Below are 27,778 nucleotides of genomic sequence, written 5' to 3'. Positions count from 1 at the left end.
TCTCACAAAAGTAGTTTATTGTGCCTCTTATTGTTTATATGGCTTTTCTTTGTATAACAAGAGTTGGCATAAACAATGGGTACACAACACATTGTCCATGTTGAAAAAAGTAGAACGATGAAAACAGCATCGTCTCAAATGTTCTGCCTGCGTCAACATGATGTTACCATGGTAACAGCCCAGCAGAAAGTCATCACACAAAAGACACTTGAGTGCGCGACAGCACCGTAACAGCGGACATCCGACGGCTGAAAAACACACTCGCGCGCAGCTAGCCCAAAGTCATTCATACTTGTTGGAGAGAAGTTTTGCAAAGTCTTTTCTTTTTTTACAACTATTCATACGCCTGATCTGAACAGACAAATGTGAGGGAGCAACCTAAAGGTTTGTTTGGTTTGCGTTTTATTTATGTTTTGGGCCGTTATTGGTGTTAAAAGTTTCACTGATCTCGAACATTTGCATGCACAGAAGAAGAAAGGATATTTAGGAAAACCAAACTCAGCGCGTTTGTGTGTCACTTCCAGCTAAATGTACGATGTGTCTCCCCAACAGTACGCAAAATTCACATCAACTCAAAATGTGGCTGAGGTATGAATCATTTTGGGCTTCACCGGACACACACGCACGCACGACTGGAAAATGAGGAGACCCGCCCACATTCACGCCACGGGCCCTCTCGTCTCATCGCTACAGTTCATATTGCTTGAAAGAGAAGACGAAAAGTCCGATTGTGTATATCAGCTGCTTTTCCCCGCCGCGTTTTGGCAGGCAAGATAAAAATAGAGAAATGATACATAAGAACCTACACGTTGAAAGAGAAGTGAGGATACACGCAAGAAATGATAAAAGAACCATGGCTTTTTGGGATGAGAAGGCGTGCGGCCCAAGCAGAACCGGGTCAGGGCGGGGGTCACCTTGCACGCCAAGGGGTGGAGCTCATTGAAACGGGGTCAAGAAAACACACGTAAATATTGCCTCTTCCTAGTGCCTGCGAGCAGCTAGTGTTTGGTCCTCGCCGAAAAGCCCTGAGTCTTAAGTCCAAAAGTTTCCTGCTTTGCACTTGCATATGTGTGTCGGATTTGTTTCGTTTGGCGTGCCTGCCGACATCATTGGGGGGAAAAGCTCCGAGCTTGATTGTATTGCCGGTCAAACATGCCAAATGTCTTGTACAAAAGTGCTACATGTACGACCGGGTCACGTGTAAATCTGCAACAGCTGAAAGAAGAGCGCCCCCCCCTCGCCCCCACTCCAAAAAATGACTTTGGCACAACAATGATTTCAAAAATGGCGGCAGAGCAAAATACAGGCCAAATATGTGAGTTGTGACAACACGGTTTTGATCAGCACTGATGGCCACAGTGAGTCGCCTCCACCCATCACCAAAAAAAAAAAGAAAAATCCTGTTCAACTGTTACGGAAGACCCAGCTTGCAAAATCGGAATATCCTCTTAGGAAAGCTCTTCAAAAGAAAACAGGATATAAACAAATCAAGACAAAACGATAATGGTAATATATATATATATACGTATGGAATTTCATAAACTGAGATCGCAAGAACCACAAAAACAAAGGTTACATCATTTCATTTGGTTTTGCCTTGTACTCACTCATGTTTGAGAAATGTGCTTTGTCCGCACACACACAAACACACACACAAGTGTGTGTGTATGGCATGAGAGCTTTGCTTCTTTTTGTCATGGAACATCCCGCTTGGCCTTGACAAGAGTTTGTGCGGGAGTGTTTGTTTTACTGTCATCTCTCCTTGGCTCGATGTGTCTGGAGTTCATTTGTCATGGAGCATGTGGGCCACACTTTAATGCTTCTCAACTCCGCCATGGAGGACGTGGGGGGAAGGGAGGGCGAAGGAGGGTGGAAGGCCAGCTTTTTATTAAGGTCGGAGATGGAGTGGCGTGATCTTGATGCTTGTGTGTATGTATGTGTGTCTGTGTGTGTGTATGTGTGTGTGTATCATCAATCAGTGCATGTGTATGAAATGGTGTGTTCATTGAGCCCTCGGTACAAGGCCTTTCCTGTTGCCTTCTAAATCGATGGCATCCAGAACCCCCCACTGCTCGCCATCGCTGTCCGAGGCCCTGTCTCTCTCTTCGTCGTCGTCGTCCTCCTCTTCCTCCTCCTCCGGCGACGGCTCGCTGCCGTTCTCTGCGGCCCAGCTGTCGTCCTCGTCCTCGACTTCCTGCTTCAGCACGAGGGCGGGGGCCGGTTGCGGGGGTGGTGGCGGCGGCGCCGGCGGCGGCGGGCTGTCGTTGCGTTCCGTTTGGTCCTCGAAAGCCTCCGGGTTCTCCAGCATCTCCCTGATCAGAGGAGGCATCGGTCCTGGGATTTCCATCTTCAGGGTGATGGCTCTCTCCGCACCTAAAAAATATGGCCGTCTTATGTCATGACTCAACAACGGAAAGCGTCGTTATGTTCATTTGTCCTTTGGAACGATAAAGCCAGAGTGACAGCAATTTTTTTCAATTGAAGAAAATGTCGTCGTCTTTACCCTTGGTGCTGATGCCCCTGAGGTCCGTAATCTTCATGAGCATGCGGGGAAACATGTGGGGCTTGTTGGGGCGACGGCGACGGGCGTAAATCTTTAGCGCCTCCAGCAGAGGTTCTTGCAGCTTGTCCACTTTCTGAGGCTCCTCCAGATCCATACGATCTGATGAGAAAATAAGCCGTTCGCGTTTTACTTTACAATACATAGACAGACGTTGTGGGACGGTGCTGCAGTACCTCCACAAATGAGGCAGATGGCGCTGAGGAGGCCGGTTTCGGTGTCATCCATCTCCAGAGGTAAAAGCTGGCCGGCAAAGGCAAACACTAAGTCGGTCAGCGGTCCAAAACCAGCGTTGTGCATCTGAGTCCGGTTCAGGGTCAGCCCGTCGGAGAAGGTCATGGTGTCCTGTTCCGGAGTGTAGCGTGTGCAGATCCTCAGCATCTGGGAAGGGGGGGGGGGATAACGCTCGTTTCTGATTGGTTCATATCGACACATATTGCCGGAAGCAAAAAAAAAAGACAGCTGATTCGTGCCTAACTGATCTCATAACATGACACTGCAAGGTCAATCGAGAGCAGGGAAACGCTCCAAGACGTCCACCAGGTGGCAGTATTTCTTCAAAACAGAACCAGCCACATAACCACAAGTCAAGAAGATGGGCGGAGTGGCGGCTCACCAGAATGTCCAGGCAGGCAGACTTGAGGAGGGTGATCTGGTCGGCGATGGTGAGGCTGGTGAAACCCGGCAGCCGTTTGGCAAATTCCACAATTTTAATGATGCACTTGGTGGAGAGCTCGCTGAACTTGTCCCACAGACCCAGATCGAGCTGGACGCGGTGGTCTGAGCTGGAGTTCTGAGCGCATGCAAACCAATCATTAGTGTGTGTGTGTCTGTGCGTGTATGCGTGTGTGTGTGTCTTACGGTGGTGTATTTCCCCAGTTGGCCGAGCGACGGGAAGGTTTCTTGATGAGCCTTGCTGACTTTATTGACCAGCTCCTCAAGCTCTCCGCTGAGCTCATAGCTCTCGGGGAGCACCACCTCCTCCTTCACGTCCTTCTTCTTCTTGTTTCTGTCGTTGCGTACCGCTAAATGAAAAAGAGAGAAAGTTCCCTTGTGATGAAGTAGCTTTGTGTTGTTGCGGAAACGGGAGCCGGCGGACACGGGGGGGGGGTCGTCCTTAACGCTATCAACATATTTCCTTTAGCGCAGCTCGCACGTTAGCTATCTGGGCTTTATCGCCACGCTCTTCCCTGTCCATCTCTCTATCAATTCGATAGGCCGCTCTTCTCTCTCCCTCCTCCCATTCTTTCCTTCCTCTCAGGATATCCAGTAATAGCCGAGGCACAATGTGATCCCGGTCTTAACGTACATCCCGCGCAGAACGTTACACCCACGTCCCCGAGGCTCGCGCGGCAGCGGGCTAACAAACTGCCACCCGACGGACACCCGACGGATGGCTGAAAAGCGCCTTTTGCTTTCTGCCATGGCCGCAGCAGCTCAAAATATTTTCCGCTCGCAAGACGTCGGTCACGTGACAGCTAGCAAATGATGCTAACTATTGGAATGACTTGGACAGTACAGGAAGTCGTTAGCTGTGACTTGAAATACACACGTGACGCCCCGTTTGTCCGGGTGACCGAGGTGAAAATCTCAAATATAAATCAATCTTTTGAACCCTACCGCACACATTTGAAAGACTCCAAATAAATCCCCCACCCCAGCAGAAACGGTGGCACTCACCTTCCTTGGACATGCCAACCTCAAAGCACTTCTGCAACCTGCAGTATTGGCAGCGGTTGCGCGTCACCTTGTTGATCTGGCAGTTCTTGTCCCGGTGGCACGTGTACACCATGTTCTTCTGGATGCTGCGGCGAAAGAAACCCTAAAAAAGCCCGCGAGAGACGTTGGCCGTTATATCAAATGATCAGACACCGCCTTTGGGTATTTTGAAACGACGATACGCTGTTTTATTTCTTCAGGAGCCGAAGCAATTTTCCAAAGAGTAGAGTGAGATCTTCTCACCTTGCAACCCTCGCAGGAGCTGACCCCGTAGTGATACCCCGAGGACTTGTCCTGGCACACAAAGCAGGGCTTGTAGACACGAGGTGGGGGAGGTGGAGATGGAGAACTGGGTACCATCTCCTCTGAGCTGGTGCTCTGGGTCTCCACCGCTATTAAAAGGGGGAGGGGGGGGCAAGAAAAAGAGCAGAGCACATGAGCATGCCATATGTCACAAAGCGTTACCCTACGGCAATCTTCGACGCGCCTTCCAATACGTGAAACATGATGACTGCTCGGAATTGCTTTCAAGGATGAAACCACAGCCAGTGGCCATCTTCTTCTCGGTGAGTGATTGCTTTTGATTTGTGTAGAAGATTGGATGGATGGATGGATGGATGGATGGATGGATGGATGGATGGATGGATGGATGGATGGATGGATGGATGGATGGATGGATGGATGGATGGATGGATGGATGGATGGATGGATGGATGGATGGATGGATGGATGGATGGATGGGTGGATGGATGGATGACCATAAAAATATTTGTGAGGTGTATGCAAGGTGAGAAACAGTAAGACCAACATGACATTCATCTTAAATTGCTCTGTGAAAAATAGCAAGCATCTTCTATTCTTCTTGTTGGGCCGAGTGATGACTCAAATAAAGAGCCACTTACAGTCGTAATTGCGAAGCCATTTGATTGCTTTCACCTTTGATTGACAGATTTTCCGATAAGGCCGACCGGGCGAGCGACAGAGTGAGTCAAAACTGGCTGCTCATCATTCCACACGCTGACTGATGAGGACATCATCACGCACGTACGCATGTGCGTAGTATGTGACACTGATGTCGCAATGTTGTCATTAGTCATATCGTGACTGCCATTGTTTCTCAACATTCAACTTGAGTATTTGAAAGCAGTGAGCGGGACCGAAATTCACGCCTGTTAAGTTCCTTGACAACGCGCATATTCACACATGCCACCCCCCCCTTCCTTGAGTGACCCTTCAACTTCAACCCCCCCCTTCAACTTGCTATCTCTTTTTCTCTTGTTTCCTGGCCCTAAATTCCTGCCAGGTTTTACTAGAGGCTCCACTTTTAAAGGCGGGGCCTCCGGCCTTCACTTTATTGGGACTCGTTCACATTGGGCAGCTATTCACACTCCGCCCGTAAAAAAAAAAAAAAAAAAGGGGGCCAATCGTAAAATCGAAACTGGCAGGGAGGCTCTAAAGTTGGAACTTTTACTACAGCCACCTCCCAACCCCCTTTAGGGCTAGCCTAAACTTAACCTTCAAGAGACCCCCTTCTTCCCCTCGCTCTCACAGCCAAGGCTGCAGCAAAAAAACACCAGCTTGGCTTTTTACAAGGGAGGGAAAGACTTCAAAAAGAAGAAAGAGGGACATAAATGGAGGAATTTGATTGGGAAGGGGGAAACCGGGGGGGGGGGGACACTGTGAAGGAAAGTCTTGTTTAGGAGCAAAGTGACCGTTGGTGCCACTTGTGTGGCGGTGGCCAACGACGAGCTCATTGATGACTCTAACAGAAAGAAAGATGTCAGACATTTTTCTTCTTGTGGGCTGCGGCTCAAACATCTGCTCTTCATATATAATTGGAGCCTTCCAATTGAACTTTGTCCCTCAAAGACTTTGCTGGAGGTGGAAAATGTTCTCCATTGTTTTTTTGTCAAGCTCAAATATGAATGTTGGAGACAATGTCGGAAAGAAGCCGCGAGCTCTGCGTTGATGAAATCAGAAGAGCAGCAAGTGCGGCTGGATGACATCTCGCAACTCTCGGACTTGCTGCTGCCGTCGGCCCCTTCCTTCCCTTCCTCGTTCTGCTCAGCTCAGCTGATCGCTGTTTAGTAAACAAAGCCTTGGCAAATGAGAAGCCCTTCTTATCTGCTGATGATGGATGGATGGATGGATGGATGAGAGCTGAGGTGGGTGGCAAAGTTTGTGAAGGGATGGTCCGTGGGGGATGGCCAGTTGACTTATCGGCAAGCAGCTTCTCCCTTTCTCCGGCCGAATGCACAGCAGCTGATCCTATCGGCGGCCACAAAGCAAGAAACAACAATCCAGCCGCACTTAAGTGCTGCCTCGGTATCAGGAGCCTCATTAAGCGGGAATATCAAGTGACACAAATAGCTGGAGGTGACCTCCCTTTCCCGCAGGTGACTTATTTTCAATTCTAGGTCGTGCCAGTTGAGCTACTTTAACTCGCAGCAGGGGGGGGAGGGGCGAGCGGGAAGAGGAACGTGTGGACTTGTTGGTCACGCTGAAGGCGCCTGTTGTCGACTAACTGGAACTGGGAGTGTTTGTTGAGCGTGCGAGCAAAGGCGTGACTGCGCTGCTCGCGCTTGCTGTTGCAACAGCCAGGGCAATCGGGACGCTGAACTTGCCCCTCCTCGGGGGGGGGGGAGCTTTGATGGCACGCCGCTCCACAAGTTCAACCGTGAGAACCCGCTTCCGTGTAGTGTGCAAGGAATTGGGGGGTTCTCTTCACGTTTTGTCTTTGACTTCATTAAACGGGCATGCATGAGAGAAGGTCACAAAACGGGGTTCTCTTTTCAAAGCTGCGTGCCGGCAGAAGGGGAGCAGATTGAGCGGGAGGGGGAGAAGCAGCGGGTCCAGGACTCGCTGGCACCTGGGCGGGCGCCCTTGGCTCTTCACCTCGTCGCACGCTGCGAGTTAGGAGGCAAAAAAAAAACAAAGAAAGAGGAAAAGAAAGTAGCACAACCTTGCCACGGTGCCACTTTCCACCCACATCTTCCTGACATCCCTCGCAGGCCCCCGCGTACGACACACTCATTTCCTTCCCCTTTTTTGGAACCGGTTTTTCCTGAGGATCTCCGTCACGGCTTTTGTGGCTGCGTCCGTGCCCCGCTTTCATTTCCCACGCCGCACACGCGCTTTGGCGCGAGCTCCGTTGCGTCACCTGCTCGCTTTCAAGTCACGAGTCCATCAAGAGTCCATTGTGTGACTTACACAAGGTTGGAGAGGGCGCACAATGCCAGCTGCTCACAATGCAAGGCTCACAAATGCTTTCCGAGTGGCGAGAGGGAGAAATGTGTGCGTGTCGACAAGCAGGAGGTGCCGCTTTCACGAAAGGTGCTGAGCAGTAGACACGCTTGTCAACGGCTGTCGTGAAAATCATTAGCGGCCAACGCCTGGGCAAATCGTCAAAAATAGATCCGCGGCTCCTCGGCGCCCCCCGGAGTGCTAAAAACACACTAAGCTAGCCGGCTGGCCAGACGATGTACGCACGCTCGCACATCCGTCCAGGAATTCACGGCAATCTGTTGGAATCAGCAGAAAGTCGTGAAACGAGAGAGACGGGCTCGTGGAGGCGTGATGCAAACATCACCCGGGAAGAGATTTGGTAATACATTTTTGGTGTTTGCTGACAGGTGCCACGCTGGCTGCAGAAACACACGATGGCCTGACAAATGGCAGCAGATTGTGTTTACCAAAGTTAAAAAAAAAAAAGGACTGGCATTTAAATACATTTAAATAAATTATCAAAATTTATTTAAATGTATTTAAATATATTATTATTAAATTTCTATTTATTTATTTGTTTATTTATGCAAAAAATTATCTTTGAATCAGCCCTGTGCCTTCAAAACACACTTTCTTGCTTTTAATATGAAGCCGACATTTGGCGAGGAGCGTCACAAGCTGGTTTCAAACACCAAACGTTCTTGAAGAAAAACCGAGCAGTCCTCAAAAGACTTCCGGACTTCCTCTGGCCATCGGTGGCCCCGCCCACCTCTCACCTGTCTCTCTCTGGCAAAGTCTCCGGCGCTCATTCCACGGCTATTGCTTCCTCTGCGCAACAATAGAAAGCTGGAAAAGTAGAAGTAGCGCGGCCGTGGCTCTGTCAGAGGAAGTGAGGGGAGAGCAGGTTCACGTAAACAACAACACTCGTACTCGCTCCCACCCGTCGAGCAAAACTAGCAAATACCAGGCCCGATCTGAGCGGACGTGCCTTAAACTTCTTCAAACTGGGAGAAAGAGCCCAAGCTCCAGTCACAAAACCAGCCTCTCCTTGTCTAATACGAGCGACGTCTGACTAGCAAACTAGCTAGCAAGCTAGCTTTGAACAAGCAACTTTCTAAGTCAAGCCAAGCCAAAGAGGAAGCATGACAACCCAGAGTGGGCGAGCGACCGCGGCTTTCCGGCGCCTAAATGATTTGCCCCGCGTGTGTCACTGCGGTGACTTGCGAAACGACGACAACGGGCACAAGCCCACCTCAAAGTACACAACTGTGTGAGTTATTCTGAGAATCTGTTGCCATGAAGACGTTTCTGCCTCCAGTTCTGACTAGAAGAGACAACATGCGGTGTGAGCTCGTTTTTCACCTTTTTCACTTTCAAGAATTGCCAATTCAGCTCTGAAGGGAATCCACGTCGCCAGTGTCTAAAGACAAAGCGGCGCTCTCTGGGAAACTTGCCGTGCAGTCGTTCAACATTCTTGAAGGAGGCATAAATCCTCCCCAACAGCGCCTCAGTCTGTCTTCTTCTCTCGCCGCACACATGTTCAAACGTTGGAGGCCGTAGTGAGCAGAAAGCCCCGGAGACGTGCACGGAACGTGAAAAAGGAGAGCGCCGGCAAGGTTGGCACAGCGGGAGAGAGTGGCAGGGCAGGGCACAATCTAGCTGCCAAAGTAAATCAACACCATCAAAATCAAAGTGGACATTTGGACATGTGTGCTATTTGCAGAGTTCGCAGCGAGGCACAAAAATGCGCTGTCCGCCCTTCCAAGACGTGGCGGGAGAAATGTGACAAGTGAGCTGCTCAACTTGTCTTCTTTCCCGTTTGCAGCCGAAAGGCTCCTTTTATATCATCCGTGTCAAAGTCAAGGCCCAGGGGCCAGATGCGGCCCATCACATCATTTTATGCGGCCCGTGAGACAAATTTTACATCAACTCTATGTCATTACTAAAATTACAAATTGTCTTCACTTTAAAAAAGAAATATTGCTTGCTATTTCTATTACCGGTCGTCTTTTTTACGACTCTCTGATTTCCAAACTAGTTGCCAAGTGGCCACGCCTAAGAGCGAGGGATTCTCTTCTGAGTAAACAGCAACAATGGCGGCGGCCAAAAAATGGAGGAAGTATGCAAACTATTGTGAAACATCCATATTTTGCATCGCATCCATACGCTCTCTGACTCGGAGCTGACTTGTTAGCCACGACTCCGATTCTCCGATTCTCGCCACGCATTCGCTCGTTCCGTGTGAAATACCGCGACGAGATTTTAATAAGACGGACGGGAAGATGGAGTGCGCTCACAGCTGACGTGTTTGCATGACAGAGACGTGAGCGAGGAAGGCCACGCCGGATTCCGACACCGGCTTGTGGAATCCGGCCCGGCACGCTGACCGTCTCTGCAAACAGGAGTCGGCGGCGGCGGAGAGACTCGCCGCAAGCAAAGGCGCCACGGAGGCTTGCGGTGAAAGCCACGCGCAACCGGAAAGACGGAATCTGCTTCTTTATCGAGTTGTTAAATTACGCAAGACGCAACTGAAAAACAAACTCGCCGGCCGACAGGGTGGACGACATACTGGAGTCACGGCGGGTACAAAATGTTTGAGAAGGAATAGGTCTTCACGGCACGGCGCCAACCCAACGGCGTGTTATAACAAATGATTCGGTATCGCATAGGTGTCAAACTCTAGGCCCGGGGGCCAGATACGGCCCGCCGCATCATTTTATGTGGCCCGCAAAGACAAATTACGCATGGACTCCATGTGTTAATACTAAAATGACCAATTGCCTTCACTTTTTAAAAATAGAGCTATTTTTAGTACCATTCATTTTTTTAAACTATATACTAGCCTCTGATTTCAAAACCAGTTTGTTGTGTCACCTAAACTGGATATAAGGCGTTGACAGTCAAAATGGCCCTACCATGCGGCCCGTGACAAAAAAAAAAAGAGTTGTGTATCGGATCGGGAGCTTGGAAGGTGTGGCTCGTGAGTTGAGGGAAAGAAGCCAGGCTCCGCCCCTCCGCCCCGCCCTCATATCCATTGCGACCCGCTGACCTTGGAGTAGCTGACTACTTAACCCTTTTACCTTGAGCGCATTCATTTGACATTATCTCGAAAGGAACCATGTCGCAGCGCCTACGAGTCCTCATTAGGAGCACACGTCTGCTGCCCGCTGATGTACAACAAGAACCCCCCCCCCCCTCCCACCACCAGACAGATAGCGCTATCTTTTCTGCCCTCCCCCCCGGGCATTCTAATCATTTAATTGAATCTTTTGTAATTATAATGAAATAACTGTGGACTTTATGGGGGGTGGGGGGTAGCAGTGGTCAGAGGTACAGCAGCTCTTACTTGTCCTGCCGGTTCTGCTCACATTTGGAGCGCAAAACAAAGAGCCGCCATGGCTCGTCAAGCGCGTGGACGGATCCGGTGCCGTCCCATCGGCTAAATGTCGGGACGTTTGTGACGCACTTGCCCTTCTGGTGACCCCCGGAGAAGCGCTAAGCGTAATTGCCTCCTTCTTGGAAGCAAATGAACATTGACGGAGAGGCCACGGCTCGGCCGGCGCTTGACTAATTCACTTCTCATTGACGTCTGACTAAATGGCTGTCCATTATCTTTTGGCAGCTCAGCTGCGGTAGCCGCCGCGTGGCATAAGGTACTTAAGGGCCAGCCCGCCGCTGCCGCCGCCGCACGAGTGACAACAGCCGGGCCGGCAAACCTCTGACGCTGAGGTCAAAAAAGCAGGAAAAGTGATCGCACGTTTTGAAATCCTCCGATTTTACGCACTTGGATAAATGTTTTTTGCAAGCGCCTTGTGGTCATTTGGGTGTCAGCACAGGCCGGGCGGCTTTTTGTGCATGCGATGCAGCTGGAGCGTCTAATGAGATATCAAACGTCAATTCATCAGCCTCACTGATGAGCAAAGACAGGCGGCCATTATGGCTCCTGCTGAGGGGACAGGGCAGCCTTGTTTACAAAGGTTATTGGGCTTGAAACAGAACACCGCTCGGCTCGGCTCCGCTGCTTTGGCCCTCTGGGCTCTTTTTTGCTTGCGTGGAACAAAGCACCAGAGAGAAATTCCACTTATGAGAGAGTTTAGAGGGGGAGTCCTAGATGCCGATTGACGAAATAAACAAATCTCATCTTGTTATGATCAGGACTGGGCTCGCAGGCCGCTCCGCAGGCCGGAGTCCCCCCCCGGCCTCCACTGACAGGACATCCGTCTTCATTAAAGCTGAGCCAGCGTGCATGACGGCCACTGAAACGCCGGCGTCTTCACGATTAATGAAGACGGATGAGCCCGAGGCACCCCCGACCCGCCAACCCCGGGCGGGGAAGGGGAACAAAAAGCCCCAGAATGGCCAAACACAAATCAATGAAAAATGATCCCAGGCCGCTTGTGTGTCCCGCTCACGTGCGTCGTCTTGCTTCCTTCACACTCGCACGCTCACACGGAAAAACGGGCCACGGTTTTTTTCTGTTCGCAGCTGGCCCAGTTGTTCCAATTGGAGGGGCGAGATGAGACGAAAAGGGAAGGGGGGGGGGATATCTCCCCGCGCGCATTCCGCATTTCTGATTTATTCATCCATTTGCCCGCTAAATAATTCATCTACTTATTAATTCATGGCTTGGTGTTCGACTGGAGAGGAATATCATTATCCATCTCGCATCTAAAAGCGTAAACAAACCCTCGACCTTTCGACGCGGCGGCGGCGGCGGCCTACGTTCAACTTTTCTCATCTGAGCAAGGCTCCATTTATCATCAACATTTGATGAGAAGCACGCCAGATACCTTTCTGGTGTCGAGCCCACATGACGAAATGTGGATTAAGGCCAGGCAAGCGCGCAGACACACACACGCACATACGCCGAGCATATGATATCATAGCAGAGTTTCTCTCAGATGGCTGAGCAGCTCAAAGCAGCTGTGGGAAGAAGAGAGGAGAAGAGAGGAGATTGCCAGCCCCAGCCTCTTCCTGACAGCCAGCCCTGAGGGGTAAACAAGCCAGCCAGCCAGCCAGCGACGAGAGGAACCTTCGTGTCACATGACGGGATGCCACTTACACTGAACGCTGGCACGGCCCGTCCAAGCGAAGGGGTCCAGCCCGGCGAAGAAGGGGCTCGCCTTCCGCAGCATGCACGCGCCGCGGCTGGTGACATCATAGAGCTGGCGGGGGCCCATTCCCAGCGCCTCCATGCAGTCGAACATGGCACCCCCCACCCCCACCCCTCAGGAAAATTCTCTCTCCGATCCCTGGCCGCTCCGCTGGCGGCTGCAACAAATCGCAGCAACAGCTCGCTGCAAATGTTCCGCTTGTCCGTCTTGGGCGCGACTTCCGAGCGCTCGTCCCCCCTCTCGGCCGGAATGCAGACGCTGGGCTGGGCCGGGCAGAGCAGAGCAGAGCGTGACTCTGGCGTTCCCCCGCCTGTCTTGCCTGAGCTGCTGTAACAGACCTAAATAACAGAGGCAGACACTGCGGAGTGAACCAACTGCCTCTGCGTGACGCTCACAGAGGGGGGAGGAGAGAGAGAGCCAGAATGCCAGAGAGGGTGGGGAGGGAGGAGGACCGGGGGCCGGGCCAGGCCAGGCCCGCACGGGAGGAAGAGCTGATCCGGCCGGGGTAAGGACAAAACTTGATTGCCGTTCTCGTTTTGGGCCAGCTACCTTTGTGTTTCGAATTGCAAACTCTTAATTCAAACCTGGACCCTAACCTATCTTCACGGCACCTCCCCCAAGTTGAAAATATGCGCCCCGTCTACTCCCTCACCCCCTCCCTCCTCTGAGCCCCCCGTCTCTAATCATAACCATATTAAAGTCCGGCCGTTCGCACGGTGTGAGAAAAGCAGAAAGAGAACGCGGGGGTCGGGGTGGGCTGGGGGGGCACATTGTGCTGAGCTTGAACCCAGAAACCAGATGCCAGGGCAAGTCCCTCCCTCTTCTGAGTTTTTCCGAGGATGGGTAGATGTTTCTCTGCGAGTGATGAATGGGAGCGAGCGACGAACGGCGCCCACGTTTCCCACCTGTGATGGATTCACCCAGGTGAGCTCATTTTGCAGATGTCTTTTTTCCACTTGAGGCCTTATTGCACAACTACCCCCCCCCATTTAGCTCAAACAATTACATTTGAGCAGCGCGGCCGTGCCATCTCCTGCCGGGCTCGTTTGTCCAAAGCAAATCAATAGGCGCCGGGCCGGCCATAAATAAGCCCGCTCCAAACTGTTGCTCGGCAGACAGATAGACTCCGGCGGCCGCCGTATAATAATAGAACAACCCGGGTCTTTGCATTCATCTCCACCACCCCCTGTCAAATGAGCACAAGTGGTACAGCCCGGCCGGCAGGCAAAAAAAAAAAAAAGACACAATTTCCTGTCAATCTGTGCTGCTGGCTGGGCTCTCCATAAACACGCTGTGCTGTGTGCTGGGCCCCCTCCTCTTCCTTCTCCTCAGTCCAACACTTCACTCCTTTTCCTGTCTCATGAAAGAGGAAAAAAAAGCACTCTCACATCTTGACTCATTTGGATCCAAGCACTTATTGACTTGAAACTTTTCCTCCAGGCTGGCTGGCTCGTTTTCCAACCAAGGTCTCGTGGAGTCGTGCGCGTGCTTTGCTCGACACGCGTACTTTGGTTCCATGTCGGGTCGCAAAGAGGAAGCGTTCCAGGCCGCTAAGGTTGGAGGCCTTTTCGTCCTCAAAGGCTTTCATCGTTGAAATGGTCACCGTGCCACATTTGTGAAGCTCTGCGCTCACACACATCTTTCACACCCTTCCTGCCTTTCACCCGGAAACCAAGGCTAGCTCATCCCTCGGCGCGAGCCCGCCAGGATCGCGCTCGGCACCGTAACTCGGGAAACTGGTGTTTTTGTTGGCCTGTTGGATCTTCTTCCGCTTTTAGCTTTGGACAGAAGAACACACTTGCCTTTCCACATCTAAAGTAGGCATACTCGCACATTCTGCTGCTGAGCTAGGCCTATCCTCGCCCGCCCGCCCGCCTCCCCTCCCTCCTCCCCTTCCTTCCCCGGCCAGAGAGATTGAACTCAAGAAGAACCCCCCCCTGGGCCACTAACTTTCCCCCCCAAAAAAACTTATCTTGCCCCGGTTGCTCACTTTCTGGCTCCCAAGTTTCTCCATTGCTCCCCCCCCCTGCACATGCCGCCGCCATTTCAACAAGTTTTTCCTGACGGCACGATTTGTTTTTGTGCTTTTGTTTCCAGTCCGGGGAATGTTTCGCTTTCCCGCGTTTAAGGGAAAATGCACGGCCCTGCTCATGATACGGTGCCCCTTCTCCATCCAACCGGACCTGACGGCACCTATCCAAAGAAATCTGTCTTTCCTTGCGTCTGGCGCCCCGATGCCGAGACGTACGCGACACATCGTTGCCACTTCCTCGGCGTACAGCCGCTGAGGTTGCGGCCAAACTGTCAACAACACAGCAGCGTGCGAGCGAGCGAGCGAGCGAGCGAGCGAGGGAGGCAATAAAAGACGACAGGAGGAATGCCACGCTTTTCCACTCCAAATGTCAGCGTGCATGCTGACATGCAGGAACACATCGACGGCGATGATAGAGACGGTCAACACGGATCCAGAGCGCCCTGGCAGCCAGATTCGAGTTCAAATTCTTTTCTCGCTCTCTCAGAGAAAATTGCGCAACGGTAGTCTTCAAGCAGCAGCCACGCATGTGCGGCTTTCACACAACACGTCATCTTTTTCAGCCAAATGTATCTCTGAGAGCGAGTCGATGTGTTGTATAAATTAGGAGACGGCGGCCGCGGTGGCAGCTGTGTTCACATGCTCGTCCCCCAAAGGCTTAAGACAGTGCTACTTTTCACAACATTATCAGGCCTGGCCATCTTTCAGACGCCTTTTTCTCTCCACTCTCATGACATTTGGCTCCTCGTGCTGTGTGGGATGACACGCAAAATAAAGTCTTTTAACAATTCTGGCCATTTCATGCTTCCATCGGGGTGCCCGCCTAGGTCTTCTGGAGACCCCCTTCCAGTTTTCATAGTCGGCTCTTTATCACCAGAAATCATCTTGTCAGGGCTGTGACACAATTTGTAGCAGCAGCAGTGACTCTCTCTCTCCCTCTCTTCTCTCTCTCCTCCAAAGTTTCTGCCAGTTTGCAGGACTTATGGGCGCTTGGCTCCAACTCGAAAAAGGGATAACAAGAGGAAATCCACAGCGAAGGCCGCAGAGAAGGCGAGAGGAGCGGGAACTCGAGAGTCCCTAAGCCACCGGGCTTTTACTTGATATGGTTGGAGAAGCGGATCGAGCGCGGGCGGGCTATCCATTTCACGAAAACCTCCTGGGTGCTTCAGTTGTCAGGAAAACAAAGATCCTGCTTTATTTGATCAATCGTGAGCAGCATCGCCACGTGAGGGGAATTTCAAGAGGTCGGTAAGCCGTCGCCGAAAGCCATGCCCAATTGTGTATGAAAGGCGAGGCGTCGCTGACACGTCAAGGACGCAGCCAGGCCAGCCAGCCGATCGGTCGGTCGGTCGGGTGGATGGCGGCCGCCAGAGCGCCGATGACAGGAGGCAGATGGCTCCTTTATTTGACGGACGTTTCAATGAGCACAACGTCGTGACTTTAGGTGACTTCAACACTTTTGGTTGAGTTTGGCAAATTGATGCTCTGTTATTTTGGACACATTCTGAAAATAGCCTGAGAACAAATGTAGCTAACGTCGTTTCGCAGGCTATGATTAGCATGGAGCGCCAGGAGAGTATCCAAATATCCACACACACATGAAAAACACTCAAAGGCACATCTAGGCCCAATAAAAACTTCCACAACTCTTCATGTGGCACCACGCTGCCCCTAGAGGCCAATATGCGCACCGCAGGAACCTCCAAAATATCTGCTCTCCTCTCAGCGCATGACCTTTCGCTTAACAGCAAAGTTCTACGTCAAAGTTCGAAGTCGACCGCAGACTGCTTCCAAGTGGGCCATACCTGTGTGTGGTATACGTATTTTGAGCATCCTGCGCACCCTTTTCCATTTCACGGCTACATAAGTAGGCCAGTTCACTTTCTGCACTTTCCGGCGCTTAGCGAGTCGGGTGGACGGACGCCGCTGCGGGTGACACCGCAAAGGTTCAAACCCCCAAAACAAAGAGCTGCAAAATGGACTTGCTAACAACCAGCCATGCTGTAATCCGATAGTACTGAGATTGTGCATGTGCGGTGAGTGACTGAAATAGTTTCCTCAAAGTTGCACTATTCTTAAAATTCGTCAATGTACCACGATGGACTTACGTCAATGCACTTAAGGCCCAAATAAATGAGGAAAACGGCATCAACGAAGACAAGTTGCAGTCCGAGGCCGATTGTTGTGTGACCTGCAGCAGTTCTGTTATGTGTCCAAACGTTGGCGGCGGCGGCACAGTTTGGGAACAGCATGCAGGAAGAGCATGGGGGAGGGGGGGCATCCTGGCTTGGGAGGGAAATGAGAGGTTGTGAAGTTGAGCTCATGTGCACGGCAAAATGCGTCTTCTTAAACGTGAAGAACCCCAAAAAAACAAAAGAGGCAAGGCAGACGTTTTCTTCCAATAAATGAAGTGCTGTGGCCAGAAGGGGCCCCCGAGTTTTCATTTCTTCTCACAATTTCAGGGCACCTCAGCGAGGCTTGGAACCCGAGGGACCTGAGAACCGGGTCCGTGCGGGCCGCCGGAGGAGAGGAAATGACCAAACAGCTTTTCCAAACATCCCCGTGGCTGAGCGGGAGGCCGATCGGAGAAAGCTTAGCGAGGTGTTTCGCCGGCTCACTGGCGATGTTATCTCCTAGTAAGTGGCCTTAATGGGCTTGCCTGTGTTTGTTTGAAGGACTCCCGTAATGACAGGGATCAAGTGATACTGCAACACGCGGGGGGAGGGGGGCGGGGGGGCTCCTCTCATGGATGAACAAACTCCTTTCCCGCCGATTAAGCGCATTTGGACCAATGGCCCTCCAGCCACGGGCCGCGAGTGGCTTCCCACTTCGGAGAGGAGCACGAGTGGTGCTGAAAGCAGGCGGCCAGCACTCCCCCCCCCCCACCTGTCGGCACTCAACAATCGAAGGCGTCACCCGGGCAATTATACTCGGCGTGGCCCACAGACGCTGCTGATGACAAGTGGAAGGAGAAGAAAAACTGGGTCTGCGAGGCCTTTTTGTTCCCCACGCCAACATTGAGCAAGCAAAGATGGCGCAACAAGGAGTCAGTCGGCTGCAAGTGGTACAAACATTTGTGGGTCAAAACGCTCAAGTAGCCCAGATTGCGTCTGGTTTTTGTTGGACATACACATCAATTAAAAAAAGCTGTGCAAAGTTTAGTTGTTGTATTCTCAGAATCAGCAATCTGGCAAAAAATCTGATCACATTTTCGTGGTCCTAATACTACAGAATAAAAGATGGCGGACATATCTGAACCGCCGGAGGTTGTGCTCGCTTTTGCTTCTTCCATATTTGCTTTTTGGTTTCATGCCAGTGTGACACACCAAAGAAACTCCATCTGTCAGCACACTGGCATTTCATTGTGAGGCAACGGGAAGAAAAGTTTTGCCTCTGCATCTGTGTATGTTTTGCTAGCAGGGCGTGTTGTTGGATTCCGCCAATGGACCCCCCCAGGTGTTTTGTGAAAATACCTTGAGGATTAGGTGGGCAGCGTCTGCAGAGTGGGGGCGAGCTAGTGATTGACGCTTGAAAGGCCGGCCGGAGAGGTGCTCAGGCATGCTGTGGTTAAGGGCGGGGTGGGGGGGGGCTATGCACACATAGGCAGGATTGATTTGTCTTGGCGGGAGGTACTCAGTTGTTGCTGCATAAGATTTCTTGTGCTCACCTTTACCTGAGCATTTCTCCAACTGCAAGTAATGCAGCATGTGGCCTACCCATCAGACAAAAATGTCAAAACTATAACAAGAATGACTTCAGTATGTGGTTGGGCATCTCTTTGCACACAAGTCCAGTCATTTGTGCTGGATGCGCCATACATCATCATGCTCATTCATCATCCTCCCACGGTGGCACTCCAGTGCCTCCAGTGGACACGTTTGGAACAACAAGCCCGAAACGCATATCAAGAATTTACGGAGCCCAACGCTTCTGATTTTATTTTGCCTTATGCTAATCTGAAAAATACGGTAGATTAGTCAGAGGCCCCTCTTTCGACATTTGTTTCTGCTCGGGGCACTCATCCCTTCACGCTGGAAGAATGTTGTTTTGTCTCTAAATGCAGACTTGCGGACTGCCTGCCCTAAAGGCCTGCGAGGTTCCGACGCACATACACATACACACAGAGAGGCGGAGCTTGCGGACGTAACCGCAGCATATACAAACCTCTATAATGTTGACAAAAGTGGACTTTTTCCCTCCTGATTTCATTGTGGGAATTCTTTCCCCCCACACCATTCATCTTATATGAGAAGCTGACTGTCAAGATTTCCATGTCTACAAAATGACATGCAATGCAGATTTTCCACTTTGCAGCAAATTGCCCAAAGCAAGCGGGCCAAACGAACGCGGGCCATCGCAGGCCGGAATGGAAAATGACACACGAGAGGGAAGGACAAGTCAAACACATCCAATTGCGAGAACTTACAGAGGGCGGCCATCTCTTTGGGCAGGTCGGCGCCAAATCTCCCGAAAAGGCTGCCGTTGGCCAGCAGGTCGAAGGGGGAGTGGCTTCTCATGGGGTTGAAGGCGAAGGGGTAGACGGCAGGTGGGAAGCCCGTCATGTGGCCCACCTGCTGTTCCCTGTTGGTAGCCATGGCGACTGGCGGGCCCGGCGACCGGCGGGTGGATGGCGACGCGCTCGGCGAAATCCCCGCTCAAGTCCAAGGGAAGCAGGAGAACGGTTAAGTGAGGACGCCGGCCGGCTTCTTCTTTAGTGGGGCGACAGCAAAGTCCTCTTGAGTGCAAACATCCCGTTTCTGGTGGGGGGGGGGGGTAAAAAAGACAGACACACTTGTGATTTAGTATTTCCCCGCATAAAACACAATCCGTATGATTGGCATGAAATGCTCGCTTTGGACGAGATCAACATGTGTGACAAGAGTAGTGTGCCAGAGGAGAGAAAAAAAATAAACGTGACTGCTCGAGGGGAACAGAGAGATTAGAGAGACGTTTGGAAAAAGTTACAAGAGAAAAGCAGAGGGGGGTGAGAAAAAAAAATCAGAGCACTCTTGTTCCCCGAGTATTGAAGAGCTTCCAGACTTGTGCACTGATTCCAGGCGGTGCCATATGATTTGAATCACCAGAAGTGGGCTATAAAGAGCTCCTCTGTTCCCGCTGCCAGCCTAGCAAAGCGGCCTGCTCCCCCCCCCATCCCCCCCTGACGCTTCAGAGGCCCAGACATGGGGTCTGGAGGGGGGGGGGGGTAGAAAATGAGATCCACTGATTGCTAACTGCTGCTGTCGCTTCCAACGAGATTATGTTCACCCCACAAAGTCAAAGTTTTTTTCCCTGACCGAGCGTGACTCCATGAGTGCAGTGATGAGCAAAGAATTTGGGCTCGGTTTGAACAGTGGCAAAGTCTGGGCACCGGGGGGCACTGCATGATGATGCATGATGACAAAATAGGCACTTCCATGCGCCACAAAGTCTGCAATACATGCTGCATACACATGCAATCAAGAACTCGGAAAGAAAAAAAAAAAAAAGGACGTGTTAAAAGACGCACGCATGCACACACGAGTCTCACCCTGGCATCTTTTCCAGAGCTCGGGTTCGCTGGCTCGCTAGCTTCCAACAGAGAGAGCCAGTTAATTACAGCCTAGTGCTGCAGGCAGCTTCAAACCGCCACTAATTTAGAGTTCCATTACAGTAAACTGTTCCACATGTGCCTCCAGAGCCCGGCCCGGCAGGCTCGGGTGACCACGTCTCAGGAAGGAGCGGCCGTCCGTCCGTCGGCACCGGCCCTCGTCCTGCCGGCACCCGTCGCCTTTTTTTTTTTTTTTTCCGCTTGCAGCCTAAAGTCCCCTCATAAGGTCCATCATCGAGCCCGGCAAACAAAGATGGCAGAAGATGACCACGTCCGGTGCAGAACAGGACGAAAAGCGTTTGACCCATCAAAGGCAACCGGTGCTGAGGAGGATTCATGAATCCCGAGGAGTCGGACGCTACTCGGAGAATGCAAAGTTTGCACAAGGAGCGGCGGGGAAGCCTTTGAAAATCCAACACAGAACATTCACACACACGAAAGGATTCAGAAAAGCCCCAAAAGATGGCGCCAATGTTTTTTAATGAGCCACATCAGTCCAGACGCTTTTTAAGAGTCATTTGGGTTTTATTACGGCTGACTCGTTCTGGTACTGGGGGGGGCTGACCTCATCGCCTGTCCGGCAGGGCCAAATGGGCATGGAGGCCCTGCCCACTTCCCCTGAGCCCGGCGGCCGAGGAGGAGCACTGGGTTCTGGGAGGGTTCCGGCCTACTGCGGGGACTTTCCGAGCCTGGCGCGGCGGAACATAGTGTCCGACCGACCTCGCGGGGCGCTGCGGCAGCCACGCTGATTACACTCCAGAAGAGTGAAAAAGTTTCGGAACGGGCTTTCACACAACCGGGCTCTCTCGTTGTTCTGAGGTGACAGCAGAAAATTCAAAGAATTGCAAACAAAAAGATGGCGCTAAGCACATCCCGCAGTTGCGTGACACGTTCCCCTCCACTCCTAAAGGGGGCAGCAACAACGTTGGATAACTAAAAGAATTTGATGAGGAGAAGAGAGACAGAATAATATCTGTGTGGCTGTGATGTGAAAGAAGAACTCTTGTCTCCTTTGTGAACGAACTGGCATAAACACAAATCTGTGTGTTTGATGATCCGCTCTCAGATGAAGTCATGATGGGCCACTTTGCAAAGTTGGACATCTTTTTTTTTTCTCCCTTCCCCATTCGGGATACTTGCTGGTTTTCATTTGTCCGCCAGCAGACTTAACTGACAGCTTTTCTCTGAGTATCCCGAAAATCTACAATATGCAATTTTAAGAGGCTTTTTTTTTCTTTCCGCAAAATAATATTTGATTTTAATATGTCCAAATTTTGAGTGGAACAGTTGACTTTGCAGCCTTCAGATAAATGAAAAGTACCCTGGCAGGAAAACCTTGGCAGCGTCTATAATGTTTCTTTTTTTTTTTAAACCTCGGACTTGCCCACTCATGCTCATTTTTCAACAGAAAGTCTTCCAGGCAGCGTCATCTAATTGTCAACATCACAGTGATTTATGTTCCACAACTCTGGAAAGGAAGTGAGTGCAAACACACGGGCTGATGTTTCAAGTTACGGATCACAGGTAAAGAAGTCTTATGAGCTAGCGCTCGTGTGAGCGTCACGCGACCCCGGCCGCCATTTTGTCCGCGCTAGTCAAAGCCCAAAAACATTGGCCAGCGGTGGCCGCCGAGCCGACGTCTTTCAACGAGCGCTCTCAGACAGACACACGGTGACGGACGGACGGATGAGTCGGTGTGTCCAAACACACCTGCATTCCATCCGTCGCCTCAAACTTGTTTGACATCTGCCTGCTCTCGGCGTGGCGCAAACACGTAACAATGCGGCAGAGTCGCGTTAGTGTAAAAAGCAGCTCGTTCATGATTTGTGCTTTTCTGCAGGATCGATTTCAAATAATGTTTGGAACAACTTTTTCCCATTCACTGATTAAAATAATGGTTGGCGTCTTTTGCAAACCGGTTGAGTTACACGGTGAAGATGATGGAAAGAGTTTGAACTCAGCGAGACATAAAACACCTTCAAAGATGAAGTCATGGTCACAATTTTCTCTTTCCGTGATGTGGTCGAACGCGAAGTGAAGCAACACGAGAACACGCACACACCACAACAGGAAAAGACAGATGATGGAAGCCAATTTTTAGACATAAATACAACCAGAGCGGCAGAAGGGGAAAAAAAAAAAGAAAAGACGCGAGAACCGGCCTCTTGTTTGCATCCCTTCAGCTCAGAGCGAAAACAAGTCTTGGTGTGTATGAAGACGACTTCCATGTCTGATTGTAGCCTCGGGAACCGCAGCAACACAAAGGGGTGCCCCGACAAACACACAACAAAGTGCAAACACGCGCGGGCGCACAAACACACCTGGAAAAATAACCAAAGGCAACGGCTCGCAAATTGTTTCCTTGTTAATTAGAGTGCTGTGGCGGAAAAGTGACGCCCCCCCACCTGCACGCACGTAGCTTCTCCCACCCGGCTAACGGCAGGTATCAACAGCACCCCGCTTAACAAACTCCACAATCAAAAGACAAGAGAGAGAACCCGGACAAGTTGACCCACCTAGCTTGACCCGAATGGAGCGCGTCAGTGGCACTTGTCCTCACTGAGCCGCGCTGTTCCTTTTTTTTTTTCTTTTCGCAGATGTCAGGTGAGCGGCAGTCGCACACGTGAGACGCGTAAAAGCGGGCGCCGGGCCGATCTGGCTGAGAAGCACGCCGCGAACAAGTGGAACCTGTTAACCAAGGCCGTGCGCCAAGACGCCGACTAAAGCGCCGCGTCCGCCGAGAGCAGAGCCGCACGCACGCAACGCACGTAAGCAAGCAACCAGTGCTGCTCAAAGATGAAGAAAAAAAAAAACAAGTGGAAAACAGTCCCGGTCTTGTCCAAGTTTCCAGCACGTTCCTTCTAATAAAAAAAAGGTCAAGGACTGGTGACTCCTCTGGTGAATAGACTTCAAACACATGCAGGCAGGCGTGTTCACGCTAACACACGCACATGTGCTAATAATAAAGAGGCGCGGCGGCAGCGGGCTAACAGCCACTCGTGGAGGAACATGCAGGAACATTCTCAAATCAATGGCGATGAAAGAAAACGGCCATAAGCCTTAAAGATCAAGTTTAGGGTAAAAAAAGAATGTGCACAAAACACAAACAGGCTGGTGGAAAGAGAAATAAAGTGGGGTACAACTTTTCAGGCTTTGGCGTGTGATCGGGAGACTCACCGATGCCGGCAGGCGAAGGGACTTGAGAGATGGGTCCGATGAGCCCAGCTGGTCTGGAGGGGGGGGGAAAAAGCAGGACAAGATGTGTGCACGTTTATCACAGTTCTTCTGACAGCAGCAGCAGCAGCAGCAGCAGCAGGGCAGCAGCCAACCTCCCTCACCCTCCCCTCCCCGTCGCCCTTCCCCCTCGCCCTTCCCCCTCCCCTCCTCTCTCTCCTCCTTTCTTCAAACACTCCCTCTCTCCCGCGCTAGGAAATAATTATACTGTGTGATTCATAACGCCATCCGAGGTCACGTGACCCAAGCCTTGAAATTGACAGCACATTTTTTTTCACAAGCCACAAAATGCCTGCAGAGAAAAAAAAAAAAAGGGGCCCGGAGCTCAAGTTTCTGTTTTTAATTGTCTCGCTTCTTTGTCTCTCTCGTCCGGGCTGGTTCTTCCCTTCAAGTTGTTTACAGATGAGGAACTCGTGCCCCGTTCGACGTGACAATTTGCAGCAACGGCGGATCTGCCGTTATGCTATTTTGGTCACTGTGGATAAATTCAAGACACAATTTACCTTTCAATGCATTTTGGGGGATATTAAAAAAAAAGTCTTTAGGCAGGAGGTGGCTTTTGCAAAAGCAACGAGAGCGACGGGCAAGCGGCACGACAGTTGAAGGGGAAGTTGTGTACGATGGCAGAGCGCAGCGGCGACAGCTTTGGGCGTGCCCCTCGTGGCTGTATGAGATCATACGTTTCAAATCTGTTGATGTGTTTGTGGTTCTGGTCTGGCCCGGCCCGGGCTGGGTGTGTGCGTGGCTTTTCGCAATGTCGCAACTTGTTTTGCTGATGAGGAGCACCTCGCAACTAGGAGGAGAGGACACACCTCAAACACCAACAACAAAAAAGCATTCTTGCCACTGTCGCGCTCTCTCCTGATTGGTCAATGACTCGGCAGGCTCAGCAACTAGTTTTGCCTGGTTGGTCGATAAACGGCTCTTCAAGTGCGGCGCGTTTCAACAATCATCCATTGATGCAAAGTCTGACGGAATAAAATGGCCGCCCCAAAGCCATGTTGTCCCCACATCGTATTCTGCCAGCTCGGAACACTTCCAGATTTTCATGGATGATTCAAATGTAGCAGATTTGGTGGCGCTGTCATGTTCGCTCCACTTTTCAGGAGAGATCATTTTTGTTTACATTTCCTCGCTCAACGAGATTTCAATCAGCTGAAACGAGCGGCTTGGCTCAGTAAATGGCGGTCTAACGTACGCTTGTTCTTTCATACATTTTTCACGGACGGACATGCTGGTGGAAATTGAGGCTCAGTGACTGAATAAGCAGTCAGAGGCGCTGCTGCTTTTCTTTTCTTTTTTTTCCCTTCATAAAGCTAATATTCAGGAAGGGGCCATCTTAGACCTCCACAGATCCTTATCGCCTTTACGTTTGATTCATGTGTTGCTAGCAAAGCCGCTGAAGCTAAAGAAAAAATCCCAATGCGGTGCTAAATGAGCAATTGCGTAACGTGAAACAGGAAGGTAAATGCCTCCGTGGGAGTTTTCGAGATGAGGCGGATTAGTCATTGGACTGATGTGAATTTCAAGTCGGTGTGATGGCGAGGAGCTGACCCAAAGCGGACTGACTGAATGGCCACAAAAATGGTGTCGGGGTGGGGGGGCATCTTGTGTGTGTGTGTGCACGCACGACATGCACTTGATGTCTGGAGCTCGGATGAGCGTGCGCAGGCAGTAGCAGAGCGGGAGGGTCAGAGGTTACTAGTGTTTGTGTTTGAGTGTCAGTGAAGTGTGCTTCAGGGCCAGATTTATGATCATTGTGTCTGGGAGGCTGCAGAATGGCGGATAATGAAGACAGATCAGGCTGCACGCCGTCTCCCCCTCTCCGGGCACCGCTGTAAGCCCGGTGCGGCCTCTTGCCCCCGCCATCCGCGCGTCATTAACTTCGACCGGTGACATCACCACGCACGCTCGATTCCTTTTCCGAAGAGCCACCTATTTGCATTGACGGCGTAAAGTCGCCGAGGCCTGGGGAAAGGAGCGAGAGGAAAGAGCAAAAGGTGATGACAGAGGACGCAAGAAAGGGAGGAAGTGAGCTCAGCTGCTTTTGCCGAGAAAAAGCTGGAAAAAGACAAAGACGGACGGCACGCCGAGCGTGAGAACGAGGCGCCAAAGAGGGCAGGGGGCCAACGCTGGGCCAGTGGGCGCTTGTGGCCTGCGCTGACGTCATTATTTGATGTCACGTCCACTTTGGCAAGACAGGTAAAGCCAGCAAAAAGAAAGCACATCTTGGAAACTGCAAAGGGGGGACGGGGGGGGCATCATTTTGGGGTGCCGCCAGTGCGCGTGCCAGCAAATGAGCGCCCCATGCAACACGTGTGTCCAATGAAAGGTGACCGTCGCTCCTGTCGAAGCTTTCTCCAAAAATCAGCCATGATGTCACCGTGAACCCACGTTGAACCCACCTCTGCCTCATTTTCCTCCTTCACGCTCTGCTCCCGCCTCGCAAATTCTTTGCCTTTTTCCATATTTTCCCCTCACTTCAAGGCTGCACACATACGTTCTGGCAAGACTCCTCAATGTATTCAGCCCCAAACAGTGGTGGTTGGCCAAAAATGCCAGGATGTTCTGATTACCGTCAACTTGAAGCTGTGGTTTGCCCCCAAAAAAATGCTCAGAGTGCATGAAGGGAAGCCAAAGAAAATAAAAGTAGCACAAGTCAGGAATAAAGGGAGAATGCAAATGTAAGAAGGAAGAGAAAAAAGGGAGCGAGGGGTGGTGGGGGCAGCGAGAAGGCAGCCAAAGCGCCACATATGGAAGTGATTCTGTAATTACTGCAAATCTGTGAGCTCAAAGGGAAGGCTCTTCTTTTCCATGCACATAAAACTGCCCTTGTGAGAAAGCTGCACGGCACTGCACGGCATAGTAAGGCACGGCCACTCCACATTGCCGCCGCAGCAGCACAAAACGCATTTACTCCTGGCGCGCGTGCTTCATATATAAACATGGGAGTGTTTTCCAACTCTCGAGCCTACTTTTGGCCACAAGAAGAAAGTGCGCTTGATTATGCACGGTCTGACTTTCCTGTTTTCATTGCTCGCCACTTCTTTTTTTTTTTTTTTCCCCTCCTCTTAATCAGCCACGCTGCCAGCAAATGTAAAAAAAAAAAATACTGGGAGGTGCTGCGTAGAATCCATTTAAATCTCTCATCGCAAAGAGCTGTCATTGCTTTCATAAAGGCCACATTCAACAAGTTTTGCGAGGGGGTGGGGGCGGTGCCATGCAGGCAAACATGGTTGGCGACGATGCAAGCAGGCTGTGTTTGGAGCCTGGGGCGAAACCCCGCTTTGCAGGTGTGCTGGCAGCCTCTCGGGCTCCAAGACTCGCTGCAGCCTGTAATTACCGTGTGCCATGCCGGAACGTGTTCCGTTCATGAGTGCGCGTTTCTCCGCCACATTTACACGACGGTAAACAAACCCAGCTTGCAGAGGCGTCACTATTGCCCCCCCCCCCCTTTTTTTTTTTTTCTTCTCGTGCGCGGCACGCCTGATAAACGAGGCAATAGTTTACGTAAAAGGTGCGAAGCTTACCTTTTCTTTCTTCCGACTGCAACTGTACGCCGTGTGTCGGTTTCAACATTCCCCGGGCACAAGTTTGAGATTGGAGCGAGCCAGCGAGTGACTGACAGGCAGACAGGCCGACACAGCAGCGGACTTGACGGTGAAGGAGACAACAACAGAGTCACGGACGATGTTCACAAGCGTCTCCTTCCGCCGACGCGTCGAGGAAAGCTGCCAATGTTTGCTCTCGACGCCTCACAAATCAACGTCGGACTCATTTGTCAGGTTTCCCTCGGTGGGTGCCATTGCCAATCCGTCACCGAGGCTTGAACAGATTAGGGGCGGCGATGGGGGCATACGAGGGTGCACATAACTGGCACGATGCCTCCCTCTAGCGGTAAGAAGGAGCGCTGCTACGGAAATCGGCAATGACTCCACTGCTTATACAAAACGTTCGGAATATTCGGCTTTATGATTAAATTAATTATAACCTTTACACCTCATTTGACCGTGCGCAAACGTCTGAACACAATTTTCCAAATGCATTTTTGCACGACTTGCTGTTCTCAACAAGGAGCTGAAATTCCCAGCACAAGTTTGATGGATACATTTTCTGGTTTAATTAGAATTGGTATTCAAACCATCCTCCTGACAACCACTGAAATGAAAAACAAATGACATTTTTCAAAAATGTCATCTTTTGCACTTCGTGCAACCCAAATCACTAAAACGATTTTTGTGTTTGGGTTTATTTTCCAGGCGGCTCGGTGGCGCACTGGGTAGCACGTCCGCCTCACAGTTAGGAGG

General features: G+C 51.2%; 1 protein-coding gene across 3 annotated transcripts; it reads right to left on the bottom strand.

Annotated features, from left to right (window-relative positions):
- On the bottom strand, window positions 1-27,308 carry rarga (retinoic acid receptor gamma a). Of its 3 annotated transcripts, XM_037270072.1 has the most exons (10): window positions 27,002-27,308; window positions 23,415-23,467; window positions 19,077-19,407; window positions 4,523-4,671; window positions 4,241-4,382; window positions 3,422-3,585; window positions 3,177-3,353; window positions 2,737-2,941; window positions 2,504-2,662; window positions 1-2,373 (listed from the first exon to the last, which is right to left on the bottom strand). In XM_037270072.1, exons 3-10 carry the CDS (start codon window positions 19,243-19,245, stop codon window positions 2,003-2,005), a joined length of 1,536 nt encoding a protein of 511 aa, XP_037125967.1. In that variant the 5' UTR covers window positions 19,246-19,407; window positions 23,415-23,467; window positions 27,002-27,308; the 3' UTR covers window positions 1-2,002. The 3 variants fall into 3 exon arrangements, with proteins under 3 accessions (XP_037125967.1, XP_037125958.1, XP_037125973.1); XM_037270063.1 differs by lacking the exon at window positions 27,002-27,308 and having other exon boundaries at window positions 23,415-23,562; XM_037270078.1 differs by lacking the exons at window positions 19,077-19,407; window positions 23,415-23,467; window positions 27,002-27,308 and adding an exon at window positions 12,567-13,041.
- Window positions 27,309-27,778: the final 470 nt, after the last annotated feature.

The sequence above is a fragment of the Syngnathus acus genome, chromosome 2 (assembly GCF_901709675.1).
Source record: "Syngnathus acus chromosome 2, fSynAcu1.2, whole genome shotgun sequence".
NCBI lineage: Eukaryota > Metazoa > Chordata > Actinopteri > Syngnathiformes > Syngnathidae > Syngnathus > Syngnathus acus.
The sequence above is the reverse complement of the archived record's forward strand: the minus strand, read 5'-3'. Positions and strand labels throughout refer to the sequence as shown.